The 14593-nt window shown below is 40.8% G+C and overlaps 1 protein-coding gene across 1 annotated transcript in view; it reads right to left on the bottom strand.

Annotated features, from left to right (window-relative positions):
• Positions 1–291: 291 nt before the first annotated feature.
• tenm3 (teneurin transmembrane protein 3) overlaps positions 292–14593 on the bottom strand; it is a 188424-nt gene continuing 174122 nt past the window's right edge. Inside the window, 11 exon segments of the mRNA XM_029442447.1 lie at positions 292–2652; positions 4729–4859; positions 5793–5917; positions 6025–6167; positions 6300–6410; positions 6952–7154; positions 8257–8438; positions 8516–8760; positions 9280–9624; positions 10286–10345; positions 10637–10834. Coding sequence (XP_029298307.1) covers positions 1897–2652; positions 4729–4859; positions 5793–5917; positions 6025–6167; positions 6300–6410; positions 6952–7154; positions 8257–8438; positions 8516–8760; positions 9280–9624; positions 10286–10345; positions 10637–10834 — 2499 coding nt within the window. The 3' untranslated portion in view covers positions 292–1896.

Raw genomic sequence — 14593 nt, 5'->3', positions numbered from 1 at the left:
AATACCTCAAAATTGTACATGAGTAAATGTACTTAGTTACCTTTCCCCAGTGACGAGTGTCTGTTTTATCCAGTTTAAACGCTCAGATGGCACATGTTGAAAGATTTTATGAAAATAAAGAATTTAATCTGTGTTTTGATAACTGTTAAGTATTTGTACTCAATAATAATATCACAAAGCTGGAACTATGAGACCACATTCATTGCTGCTGGTATCTCTTCTCACTGATGCCTTTGGAAGTGGATGGAAAACAATCAGAGACGTACAACATAGTAACAAAAACAACAATGCTGTAGTTTCAAGGATTTTTATTCTTTACCGTAGAAACACTGTACATAAATTACTTTCTCTGAGACTAATATGGATGTACGGATAAGTGGAATTTCTCAACCCTCAAAATAAAAAACATTGTCAACTCGTCTCTGAAAAAAGATTGGTAGCATATGATGTTATCACTCTGTGTGAAGTTCCTGTTCTTTCCTTTAAAATGATTAAAGATGCCTTCCCAACCTTGTAAACACACATACACACAAAGAAAACTCCCCGATAAGAGTACAGAGACCCACAATCAATGAGAAAACATCCACATCGATTTTTGATCTATTACTGTTACTCATTAAAGTCACTGATGGCAATGCACTGTTCCTTTAAGGAGAAACGAGCAAAAACGAGGAGAGAAGCAACAATTAGTTACTACTCACAGCAACCCTTCCCCCCCAAAGCCATGACAACATGTTTCTATTGCAAGCATTACTACTACCTTTGACCGATAAAAGCACAAAGTCTATGCATTATGAGGCTGAGTCACATTTTGCAGAAGTGAAGGACTCCTGGGCTGACAGGGGACCAGTGTTTTACAGGACCGGTGAGCCAACTCGGTCCACAAAGAATCAGAAACAGCCGTAGCAGCCTGGCCTCCCTGTTTCCTCACCGCTGTTGATTGTAGTCTGAAACTGTACATTTTTATAGACCTTGTAAAAGGACTGGGGATGAGAAGGAGTGGTTTAAAACTGACCAACAGATAATAGATAAGAAGGAAACAAAAACACAACTCAAAGTCTTGTTTAGATCAGATCATGGTCCATTCCGGTGGCGGTGGTGTAGTAATAGTAGTAATAGTGGTATAGGTAATAGTATGTAAACATTTTTTGTTCATTTTTATATCCCCTTTTTGTCTGAAGCAAATGCAAGTTTATATATAAAAACAAAACAAAAATCCAAACAGAAAACAAGTCTTTTTTTTCTCCTTCATACAAATTGTAGTCCTTTTTTGTGCCTGTCTGTCTTCGAGAGAGTCCACAACAGTTCAGTCCACTTCCTTCAGCCATGGAAACAATAGATCCTATAGACATGGCTCAGAGAGGTCTAAACCCAGAGCGACGGGTCACTCCTGGATCCACACACATGCAACGCCTGCAACATCTGTGAGGGACCACAGACATTTATTCTACTGACTAATCTGACAGTTTACAGCTGTCTAAATGCTTGGGGGCTCATCTAGTTGTGATGGCTGTGGAAATGCTCAGCAGGCTATTTGAACAAGTCTCTACATCCCACTGTTTCACAGCTAGAGAGCACACGATTATAGCACTCAGGTTAGCCCCGCCTACCAGAAAGAGGGGGAGGGGCATGCGTGCAAGCTGTTTAAAGGCAGACGACAGGGCGAAAGATAGAAAGAAAGAAAATATAGATAGAAAAAGAAATAGAGAATAGGCATTGGTCAAAAGACTGAACCTTCTTGCAGCCTCATGAAGAGTTTCAAACCATCACAACTGTAGTTTCATAATGTTTCATAATGATTGTTCCCTATAAATCCATCCTTTTTGTGTTAAAACTGAACTTTTTGTTAGTCTGACAGTCATAAGGGGTAGACTTGAGATGTTGGTTGATGCCGTGTTACCTCCTCCCTATCTCACTCTGCCGTAGGAACTGCATGTTGTTAGCGCTGTCGGCTAGCTCAGGGTACTGCTCTATGGACAAGACGTAGTAGCCATCGTAACCCAAAACCTTCCCACTGCTCAGCAGCTGCCTTTTCTCTCCCTCCGTCCACAGCCGGACTCCTTCCTCCCCTTCTCTCACCCGCTGCTGTTCGCGGGCCCAGGCACTCGACAGCGCCCTCTGCCTCGCGTGCTCCAGGATTCGTGCTTTCTCTTCGTCCAGCGTCGTCCCGTAGCGCACGTGGAGTGCCAGAGAGCCGTACTGCAGCTCCACGTCAGCAAAGCGTCGCGTTCTCCCGTTCAAAACCGTCGTAGACTGAGACACTGTGACATTCACCCCGTTTTCCAATGACTTTCTGCCTGAGGTGAGCCGCAGTGCACTGAGGTCATTCTCAGGCAGGCTGGTCTTGATGAAGAAGTGCGTGTCTCGTCCCTCCACTGTATAGTGCAGGTCTTCAAGGTAAAAGGCATTGTTTAAGACTGCAGCCACTTTGATGCAGTCTTCATTGGCAATGTTGAGAGCGTTGGTCACCACGCGGCCTTGGATCACAGCGAGCATCACTCCCTTGCCAATCAGAGACTTGACAGTGGCGAACCACAGCCAGGGTTTGCCGTGGTCTGAATGCCGCCGGCTGAGCTGGATTTCTGGCATGCGCTCAAAGGACAGGAAGGCTCCCGACTGACGAGTCACCTCCTGCTGGACACCTGAGATAGACTGTGGACGAGAGAAAGAAGGTCATGTTTGACATTATTTAGGACATCATTATCTATCCTAAAGCTTATATCTCACGCTGATTTTTCTGCATTAAGACTGAATTTGCCGCCTGTTTTCATTCCTCAGTTGCTCGAGGGAAGGAAACAAAGAGCCACCACTCAGTGATGCGCAGAGCTGCAGCAGCTTTAGAACCTCCAAGAAAGTACATACTGTCGATGGGGCCCATTACAGGTTTATGGCAAGTGGGGGGCGCGCCCGCAGAGCTATTGCAGGGGCAAGGCTTGAGCCCTGCTAGCATAACATGGACAAGTTTGTGACAGGGCTCCCAGGGGGGTGGAAAGGTTGGGAAACACTGGACTATGTTTCCATCTAATTTATACCAGTGACACTATCTGTTTTGAGCTACAGTACTGGATCCCCAATGTTTTTACACCATGAACTGTTTTTTGTATTGTTATATGTTGAAGACTATAACACGTTTAATTATCGCAAATAATAGTCCATTATTATGCTTCTGTTTTTGCCAAATCATATCTTTTCTTTGTGTCCCGATAACAAATTCCTGTTCTGTGGGAAGTTAGGACAGAGAGTGGATACACTGAAGAGAGAGCAGTGTTTACATGCCATCACGGTAAAGTGATGTATATTTTCTTGCTGTATAACTAATTAGAACTAACTGTAACTAATGCTCTTTAGAATCATATTCAGCTTTTACATCATATATGTTCTTGTCATTTTATGCCAGATCTGCTTTTGCTCTGTATTTTTTCAGAATAAAATTCTCTGTAGGTGTATGTTACATAATGTGATATACAGTATGTGTATTACATTTCTGTTTTTCTTCCCAGAGGCAGGGGGGGAAATGATATGTCTGGCTGTAAAATGTATCAGATTACTGTGTGTTTTATTGCATTTGCTCTCCGTGAAATAAAGCAGAATAAAGTAGAAAGTACCAGTAGCAGAACAGTCCTGCACTAAAGCACTAACCAGATGATATTTATGAAGACATGCACAAAATAAATAAAGGGAGAGTATATATACTGTATAAATGAGGACAAGAGAACTAATTTGGATCTCAACTGCAACTTTTTTGTGTGCAAATATATAAGTGTGTGAAGTGTCTATTTTCTGTGTGGTTGTGTGTGTATGTACATGTGTGGGCTTGGCCGATCAACACCGCTAGTGGCTTCTGAATTTCCCGAAAGGCCATTATATCATGCAAACTGCACAAATAAGTTCAGTACATTACAACTTCAAATGACTCTCCCTTCCCTGATCATTTTCTGTTTTTCTCCCAGTTCCTTTCTGAATCTGAAACATCTATTTTTGTCTTCATGTTGGTGTCTTTATTTCACTGCAGTTCAGCACAGTGTCTCACTGTATCTCGACTTCCTGATAACCTGTCCACCAAACAAGTGTATAAACAGCAACCCTAACTGAGTGAGTGAGAGCAGAGGAAGGAGCAGAGAGTGCAGCTGTAAGCATAGGAAGGCATGAACGATGGCTTTGTCCTCTTCTTTCCTCTTTGTTCTCACCCCATTTCTTCCTACACTTTCATGTTTCCCATCCATTTCCTGAGTTTTCTCTGAAGTTATGCTGTTTCTTGATTTTTCCACCTTTTTTCACCCTCACTTTAGTTTAACTCACATTTTCAACTGTTTTGTTTCCTTCTTGATTTTCAGTTTATAGTTTTTACCTTAAGTTTCTTAATGTCATTTTCTTCTCTATTTCATCTTTTTTATTGTGTTTTTATCTTGCATGTATGAAATGATTGTATTGTATTGAATGATGGTCATTTTAGTGTGTTTTCATGACTGTATTCAGTTTAGTTAGTATAGTAGTGTATGGAGCTAACACATGATTGCTGTCCAACCTATTGAGGGTGAAATTTAAATAGTTCAAGTAATAAAATGATTAATAATATAATATTAAAGTCAAGTAAACAATGATAATACAGTCATGCCTGCTGTCACATGGCTGTGGCCATCAGTTGAGATACAGAAGGGGATTGTTGCTGTTCAGTCATCTGCATCTGTGATTCTCAAGCTTTCTATGTAAGAGTACTCAGGTACATACAGGCAGGTCGTCCCACTGCTGGCTCTTCTTCATCTCCAGTGACGGCTGCGTCAGGTCAAACTTGGGAATGGGGAATCCTGGGATTGCGTTGTGGAGATGGAAACCAAATGTGACCAACCAGATATTGACATCTACAGAGAAAGAGATTGATGTGTAAAAGAGACAAATAAAAGAAGTTGAAGATGATGAAGTTGATTTGCACCAGCTGAACAAACTATAATAATAAAGAACGTGGCTTTGTATTATGCCTTCTTATAATACATTCAGACCAACAGTTCCCTTCACAAACATCAGTGGCCTCACATTGTTGCAGCTCATTACTATGAACAGTCATGTTGCCGCTTCCAAGTAATACAATCTAAAATCTATCTACTCAAATACTGGATCATTTCATATCTCCATAGTAACCCAGCAGATGGAAAACACAACTTTTTGGCACCAGATTTATTTCACTAAATGTAGCTTTCAGATAGGGTTGGGCAACGAAGCTTTACTACCAATTATTACTTATTACTACAAAACTATTCTGGAGAGAAACAGGCAGACTTCATTAATAATGAATTAGCATCACTATAATATGTGTGATAGCCTGCATTTGAAAGAATTCATAAAACCCCTCAATTTTCAGGCTAATTAAATACAACATACCAATTCCATTATATGCACACCACACACTGGATGTTGTATATGTATGTATATTGTACTATGTTGTTTATCCTGTACACACGACATCTATTGCACGTCTGTCCTGGGAGAGGGATCCCTCCTCAGTCTCTCCATGAGGTTTCTAACATTTCCCCCTTTAATTATGGGGTTTCTTTTAGGAAGTGTTTCCTTGTGTGGTGTGAGGGTCCAAGGACAGAGGGGGTCGTAACCTGTACAGTCTGTAAAGCCCATTAAGACAAATGTGTCATGTGATATTGTTCTATGTGAATACATGTGATTTGCTTATATAGTACTCTGTTTGGAACCTTTAAAAACTCCTTAACTTCTTCTGATGGAAAAAAAGTACTATTATTTATTTTTAGTGCTTTTATACTGTAACATAAATGTTTTCTTGTTACCTGTGACATATTCTTTGACCTGGTGAATCTTGCTGATGGGGTTGTTGCCTCGGAACATGTAGAGGTTGAAGGGCCGGGGATCTTTACCAACACGAGTCCATGTGCTGATGTCAGGAGTGGTCCACCTTCAGAAAAGAAACACACTCTCGTCAGATGTGACAATACCAAAGCTGGAATAGCATCCTGTTATAGAGAATAACCTCGCATGTTTGGAGTGGAAATGAATGAATACCTTCCAGCAGGGATGTCGTAGTCTCTGTCTCCAAAATGCAGCAGTCGTGTCAGAGGATCATACAGGCCTCCATGGAAACCAATTACCAGCACAAAGTCTGGGTTGGAATCAAAGTAAACCTCCCCATATGCCGTGTACTGCACCTGCACACACAAACACAGATGTATCACCTGATATGGAGACCAGCCATTTCATTAATAACATTTGAACAGATACACAAATTAAACTCGAGCACTTTATTCCTTTGCAAGAAAAACACACATTCAAACACATACCTGTTTGAGCAACAGTCCATTGTTGCTGAAGACAGCCAGCGGGGTCCCAGTGTTATCACATGCAATATAAAACTCCTCTCCACTGCTGATCTCCATAGCAAACACATGGCTCTGTGCAACAAAACACATTACAATTATACACTTTATGCATATAATAATATTAATGATGATTATTTTTACTGTTGCAGTGTGCACGTGATGGCCTATAAATAATGACGTCAGTTAGCTGCTGCTGATTCACTAAACAATTAAATGTGTGGCTGTCTCTGTGTTACAGGCTCCCTAGTCTGTGAAGCATTTAAAGTAGCAAGACATTTCTGAGAATATTTGTATGTGATTAAGGTGGGCTGCTACACAGAAAAGCATCCCCATGTTCTCCCTCTGGTCACTGGAGGGAAACCTGCTCCACACACACACCATCATAAATCAAAAGTTGAGTGAGTCATAAATAGCAGTGAGTGGGAGCTCTGTCCAGATAAATCTAGACTCCTCCATGCTCAGTGTGTTGCCTCTATAGCTGGAGAAACTGGAGAACATTTGAGTTTGGAAAAGAAATCAAAACATTTAACATAATTCCTTGTCAAATTTGACCAAATACAGTATGTTAGTGATGATATGACTATATTTAGAATGGCTTTTCCAATGTAGCTACCTGCAGATCGTAGTAAAAGGACGTAATCTCGGAGCTGGAGTGGTTATAGACGTGGGTGATCCTGGTGGGGTAGTTGAGGTCAGCGTAGAAGAACTGCAGGTGTTGGCCCAGACTGTTTCTAGATGCCACACGCCGACCCAAACCGTCGTAACGGTACTGGATGGTCCAGCTGGCCGCTTTACTGTAGACACGGACTAGAAGACCTGAATTACAGATGATAAAAACAAGTTAGATCTTTCTGTTGAAAGCTACTATGTGTAGAATTTATACATTTCAGACGTTGATGGCCCCCAGTGGTAGTATACATTTAATTTATAAATTGTTACATTTTTCTTAAATGTTGACATTTTTGAAAAAATGTAGAGTCAAGGCTCTATCACAGCAGCATTTAAAATGGCAAACTTTTGCAGAAACGTTAATTCATTTAATTAGAATCACTAAGATGACAGATCAAGTAAACACACCACAGATCTCTGGGACGATGTGAGCTGGACTGTTTGTGCGACATAACGAAGCATTCTCACGGATGCAGAAGGAAACTTTGGTCACTACGTGTTTCCTAACACTGACAAACCATCTATACCGCTGTGTTCCCGACCGCATTCTGCTGATAAACTGAGCGCATTTGCCGACTTAGCAGCTCAGAAATTTAAATTGAACTGCTCAGCAAGCCGTTTGCAGTTGACTTAAATATGTTCCATATCTTTTTGCACTTTATCCAATATGTGGATCCTGTTCAATAAATGTGGACCGTGTTTGGCCCTCGACGTAGTCCCAGTTTTTAATGTTGGCCCTCTCTGTGATTGAGTTTGACACCCCCGGTCTACTGCTTGCGTTGTGCAGTTTCTCCTCTGCTCGGTTTCGCGAAGGGCGGGGCTTCACTGCCGACACACACATGTGCGAACACACTGACAGAGTGGAGGAAAGGAGAGGGGAGAACCAAAAACAAAAATCCGCTGCTAAAAGTTTTACTTTAAAATGACAGTACTATTATTTATTACTTGATTACTCAAAATTGTCTGGGAGCCATATTGTGTCATCGAAAGAGCCATAGGTTCCCGACCCCTGATTTAAAGAAATACAAACAACCCAGAGCATGTTTTCCCTTATAGTGGACCTTTCTCCAGCACTGACACTGTGGTGATAGGTCTGGTTGTGTGAGACTATCAACCTCGGAGAGCTATCATGACCGTGATTGTTACTACGTCATGAAGCTTCTAGCACACATGAACTTCACTGTGTAACTTTCCGGTGAGACTCGGCCTTTATACTGCTATGTTGGGCCACCAAAACCATAAATCCCACCTTTGGAGTTGTATTCAAATATCTCGGCTCCTCTCTGCCTCAGGAAACCGTCTTCGTCCAGCCTGTACTGAACATCTCCCAGACGAGTGATTCTGTCCCTCAGGTCGTAGCGTAGAGGAGTTAGGCGACCACTGTTGCCAGGATTCAGCAAATGCAGGTTCCCATTCAGGTCATAATTATACCTGGAAGGTCAGACAATTATGCCATTAGCATGTGTCAAACGATGGTGTTATTTTTCAGTTTAATGTTCTGATCCTACCTCCACATCATCTTCTCGTTGAGGGAGACCGTCTGCAGCTGTCCATCAACGTCATACTCGTAACCATATTTGGTTGTGTTGGCGAACGGACCAATCTTGATTTCCCGCTTGGTGACTCTGCCCATGTTGTCGTACTGAATAGTGATCCAGTACATCAGAGACCTGAAGATCTCATACTGGATCTCCTTGATGCGGCCGTGCTGGTCGAAGTGTTTGGTGTACGTCATCACTGCTGTGGAGATGATCTGAGACAGAAGGGAAGACAAGTTCAGAAAAACAACAGTTCACTTCCTACACTGACTGATCAGACAAGACATGGATAATGTTGTCAAATACATATTTCTGTCATATAATCAGTAATGTGCAACAATGTTGTGATGTTCTAGCCATCTCTCCTACCCAATGAGTAAGTCTTTATGCCAGGTGAAGCTTTGAACACTTTCAGTTTGGAAGGAAGTTGAGGGTGAAACAGTAAAGTCACTAAATTAAGGTTTTTACTGGGATGTCAGTATGTTTCACCTACATGTCAATCAGGAGGTGGAGGGCTGTGGGTGATGCCAGCGTACACACAGCTAACTATATGTATTCACTCAAAGGTTCATATTACAGATGCATGATGTGTCACGGTCTCTGCTTTTATGTACCTAATTATTATGGAGTATCACCTCTAACTTCAACGACTGATCAATCGTATCAAGATTTATGAACTTCATAAAGATCAAATGTAAGGACAATTTAATTCAATGCAGCCAATCCTGTCTTACCTGATTGATATCATAATAGATGACTCCAAACTTCCCAAACTGCTCCACCTTCCCAGATATATCGTCAAACTGGTAGAGATCGATGGGCAGTGGTGTCTCATTGATCACAGCCTGCATGCTGGTGACTCTGAAGCTGTTGTCGTATGTGTAGTCAAAGCGTGCGTTCACCATCCCGTCCTCGCTGAAGCGGAATATTTGCCGGTCCACCAGCGGGCCGATCTGGCGGTACCGGATGGAGCATATGAAGCCTTCGCTCTGCAGGTTGACGGTCTTAAGCACACCAGCGGTCTCATCATACGTGAAACTGACCCGTGTTGAGTCATAGAGGATCTCTGCCAGCTTGTTCTGATGACACAAATGAAACAATACATAGAACAATAATGGACTTTGTAAGATATGAGGTCCGGGATCAACGACACCATCAGTTTACTTCAATGAGGGCCATCAATGGACTTGAGTAGTCTATTCAAGCTGCTGCAGCTGCTGATTATGCACATCGTGCCTCACCCCCCCCCTGGGGTCCCCTCACTCTGTTTCTTCACGGCTCAGGCTGCATTCATCTCTGCCTGCCAGGACATTCAAGTATACTAGAGTGTTGATGCAAAAATAGATCTCCTTTCCATTTATTCCCTATACTGTATATCTGATTGTCCTGTTCATGAACATGAGGTGAAAAATAAATCTTATTAAAATGTATTCACAGTATGTGGATTGACTTACCCAAAAATATAGAAAATAAAGATGAACAATTGAAGAACAAATAATAAATTAATCTAATAGCTTTAAATATTTAATCTTTGTTTAAATTGTTTTAAATTATTTTATTTATAATAATTCTCATTGCAAAGAAGGGATAGGATGATTCTACTATGATACAAATATAAAACATTGTATTTATTAGTCATAAACAACATATGTACTTAAATATCAAAAATACAAATATAAGTTTACATACAAATCATTCTTAATAAGGATTTGTACTCCATAAAAACAGAAAAGCACACACCTGTCTGCGATATTTGTACAATATACGACGGCCGGTGCCCAGATGGGCAATTCGGAGGAGCTGGTGAGAGAGAGGGAAAAGCACTTTAGTTTTAATATCATTAAAGTGATGATCATATGAAAGGGTCGCTGATTAGACTTGAACAATACTCATCACACAAAAGATTCATCATAGGGCTGCCTTACAGTCACTAAACACTTTACTGTAGAACGGTGCTCATTACATAACTTATACAACTCAAGTGTGAAAGTCAGTATTTCTACAAAAAAATGAAAATAACAGAAAAATGAAAACTAAAATCCTATCAAGAGATATGAATGGCTGTTTTATTACACACACACATCCACACACCTGTCCATCTTCAGAGTAGTCCACAGTGACAGAGGCGTTGCTCTCTGGGGGGGTGTAGATGTTCCTGTAGTATCCTATGGATCTGATAGTCTGCATGGTGTGTCGAGCCACGCTGGGCATGGTGACGGCTGACAGACGGTCCCCTGAGTCATAGTCAAAGATGTACTGGTGCTGGCTGTGCAGCAGCAACACCATAGACTGTTAGAGAGAAGGCAGAACAGAGGGAAATATAAAACATGGAGCTCCTTACACACAAAATAAAAGAGCTGTCTCTGTTATGAACCTTATGTTACATGTAATGACACTGAGACATCCGCATCAATCCACATTATAAGTAAATGAGGGTATAGTTGGCAGTACATCTTTCAATCAGCTTCCATTAGATGGATATCTTCATATTTTTGTGCCATCTGGTGGGGTTGTGTGCCCCAATGGACCTTATGCAAAATCGCACCTGCATGAGAGAGAGACAGCTCGCCTTGCATTTCAAGTAGTGTTTTAATTGCAGCCCTCTGGGGACATTAGCAGCGAGCTAACAGTAGCTATTTAGCGGAGGCTTCTGTGTTCTATAGGATCCATAGCACACCTGCCTTCGTTTATGGTTTCCAGTGGAGGAAGAATCAGTTTGGAAGATTTTGCTGTTTGTTTTTATGGCTCTAATTGGGCCTTTTGTTTGGTGAGCCCTTTAACCTTTCAGGTGTCTGGCAGATCTCTGAGGTCATCTGAAATGAAGCCTTGCATCAGGTTGGACAGAGCACTGAAGTAATGCTGGCATCAGCTACTTCATTCACCAGCTTCTTAGCTACCAGCTGTATGGTAACATACAATCATAATTCAGACATACATACAGTTGATCAGGGGGATAATCGGATAATTCACTCTGACTGCCTCCACCACATGTCCCCCTCCTTACATTTCTGGCATTGTTGATTTGTAATAATAATAATAATACAGAATTGTATGTTCATGTATGTGTTTCTTCAGCCCAGTATCCTAAAATTATGTTTTACATTCAATGCGGTGATTCAGTGCTAAGGTTGTGAGTTCAATACCAGGACTGCCACCATTGAGCCCCTGAGCAAGGTACAAAATAATAATAATATATATATGTGGCATACTCTGGGCTTTTGCAAAACCACCCAATATATTCTTGTCTGGAATTGCAGTTGGTATATTACAAGGTGTCGGAGAGCCCCTTCAAAAAGCAGAGCCTTTCTACCAAATGTCATTGTATAATCAATTTCTATAAAGGGTTAATTCCTTGAAGCAAGTGTGTCTGACTGAAGTGGCTGCTGGCTGTTACGTGTTGAGAAATACTGGACTTGGTACACAATAGATTGTAGTAAGATAATAATTAGTATTTGACTGAACAGCACTCATGTGTTGCTCTGCCAGAGTCTGGTGATTGTGTTGTTGTGCAGCTTGTAGAACTAGACCGCAGGTGAAGATGTTATTGAACAGTCACACACAAAAGCACAAAGAAAGCAAGGACAGTTCTGAAACCATTTTTGAAAAAAGCAGCGAGGCTTTGGCCTGTACATCTTCAACCGACCTCCAGAAAAAAAAGTAACATTACCTATAATAAGCAGACCTGGCAGCAGAGGTCATGGAAATAGCTTTTAACACTAACACTGCAGGAGGAAAACTGGACTTCTTTGTGGAATAAAGTTTCTTCCAGTTGTGCAAAACAAAAGACAAAGCCATCACTTTCAAAAGTCCTGTGGGACGCTCCTGCACTGTGATTAGTATTGGACAATAATCTGAAATGTGAGGACAATTGCGATCTAATCTTTAAGACGTGTACAGCACGTACAACAGCAACAACTGTTGTCTGGGAGATATCTTATGATGTGAAAAACACAGGCTCTCTCGGGCGTGTGCTCCTTTCCTCAGGCAGCCAGTAAAGATCACCTTGACCTCCAACTGAACAGAATTTTTGCACATTTGCTTTAAAGTCTTTTACTGAATGAAACAGATTTGATTTGATGTATGGTGCATTCAGGGTTTTACATCTTTTATCACGTAACATTGGGTTTGTGTTGCCAGGATGCAGCTTGAGGCCAAGTCAATTTGTAGAGTACACTCATTTAGATTTGTATTTGTGTGAAAGTGTAGAATGGATTATATCACTTGTTAAGTATATCTTCTTTGTTTGTTGTTTACCTCTATGATTATTTGACTGTTGGACAACACAGATATTGAGCTGTAATTGATTACACTACTTACAGTAGTATTGGGAAATACATACCGCCAACTCAACTGTGCTCACGGTGCTCATCATAAATTATAGTATGTTGCATTGCATCCATATAGATGCAGTTATGATGTTGTATGTATGTCGCTATGCATGATAAATTCTGCTTTTTGACACACTGTTTCCCAAAGAGGCTTCCAAGTAAGTATTTTCAGCAAGGAGAGAAAGTGACAGATGGAGAAAGGAAGTGAATGGAAAACAAGTGCAAAGAGAAGGCGAGAGTGTGCACAGAGTGACACATGGAGTAATAGAATATGGCTCATTTATTCACCAGGAGGGAATGATCTCTCTTCTTTATTTGTCCCCTCTTCAAATTTGTTGTTTTGTCTCTTGTTTTGTGCCTTTCCTCCCTCCTTTTTTCATCTTTTGCCTGCTGCTTTCTCTTCCACTCGTCTTTATTTCAGTCCCACTCCCTTTGTCATTTTCTCCTGTTTTATTCATTATTGACTAGGGCCTTGCTTCCTTTTTTCCAAAACTGTCACTCAGAAAGAAATATAACCAAGAAAAATATAAAAAATAATAAATCTTGGAATGCTGTCTTGGTCTGTTTTTCCTTTTGCTTCCTCATAATATGGACACAAAAAAACACAAATGATACAAAAACTTTACAACTCTTGGTAAGCCTGACAAATATACTTATATAGATCATCAACATGTCTTTTAAAATAAATCACATGTTATTTGGATGTATTGAACTTTGATATTAAATCAATTAAATGAACTGTAATGTAAAATCACTCACAGTTAATTGTGTACAAAGGGACATTTGGTAATCTATGACTTGATCCAAATCTGTGACTAATGGGATGTTCTGAAAGACACAAATGTCAGCAGTTGCTTAAGAAGTACGAGTCATTGGTATTGATCATGGAGAAACCACCACAGTTGGAAGGTGAAGCACATTGAAGTCTCTGATAATCGTACATTGTAAACAACACACATCTGTGTTGGAATTGTCAGGTGTAGAGCTAGTAAACGTTAGCTATTAGCTATTGACATGTTTGGTCAATTTTGCCTCTCATTATCACATGACCGACATCTGAGAACATCTGCTATATGCATACAGTATCTCTTACATGTTCTCCCGTTCTCTGCAGATGACACCACAGTCTACATACAGTAGCTGCGTCTCTCATCTCATCTCTGCTCATCTCGTATTTTCTCCTTCCTGTCCTTTGGAATGCGTCTGGGTTGACGCTCTCAAACATCACACAGAGTTCACCGGTTTCTTTGTTTTGTCACTTTTATTTTATTTTCTCATTCAGACTCCATCTTGTTACGCTCTTCTTCTTTTTACAAACAAATGAGTCGTTCTTACCAGATGAAGTGAAGAACAGGTTGAAATAAAGCAACTTAAATCTCCTGTTACTCAGTGCAGTGATGCGGTCAAACAAACCGTGTGACTTCAAACCAATAAGACGTCGTCTTAATGACAACTCCCTGTTATACACCAGCTGACACCATCACTGTCTCAACCAGCTGATTGTCAAAAAAGGGAGTGGCGTACACACTACATGTGCCGACAACAAACAATCAACATAATATTTTGTCTATTTCCATTTCCATTATTTTTACACATAATTCATCAAAATCAAATTAATGTTAAACTTATCATTTTGGCTCCAACACTTACTATCCTTCTTGTCTCTCTTCATCCACAATTGATGTTACTTCTCTCTGTCTCAGTGTGTCCCTCTCTGTCT

The sequence above is a fragment of the Cottoperca gobio genome, chromosome 1 (assembly GCF_900634415.1).
Source record: "Cottoperca gobio chromosome 1, fCotGob3.1, whole genome shotgun sequence".
NCBI lineage: Eukaryota > Metazoa > Chordata > Actinopteri > Perciformes > Bovichtidae > Cottoperca > Cottoperca gobio.
This window is presented reverse-complemented; position numbering and strand designations above follow the sequence as displayed.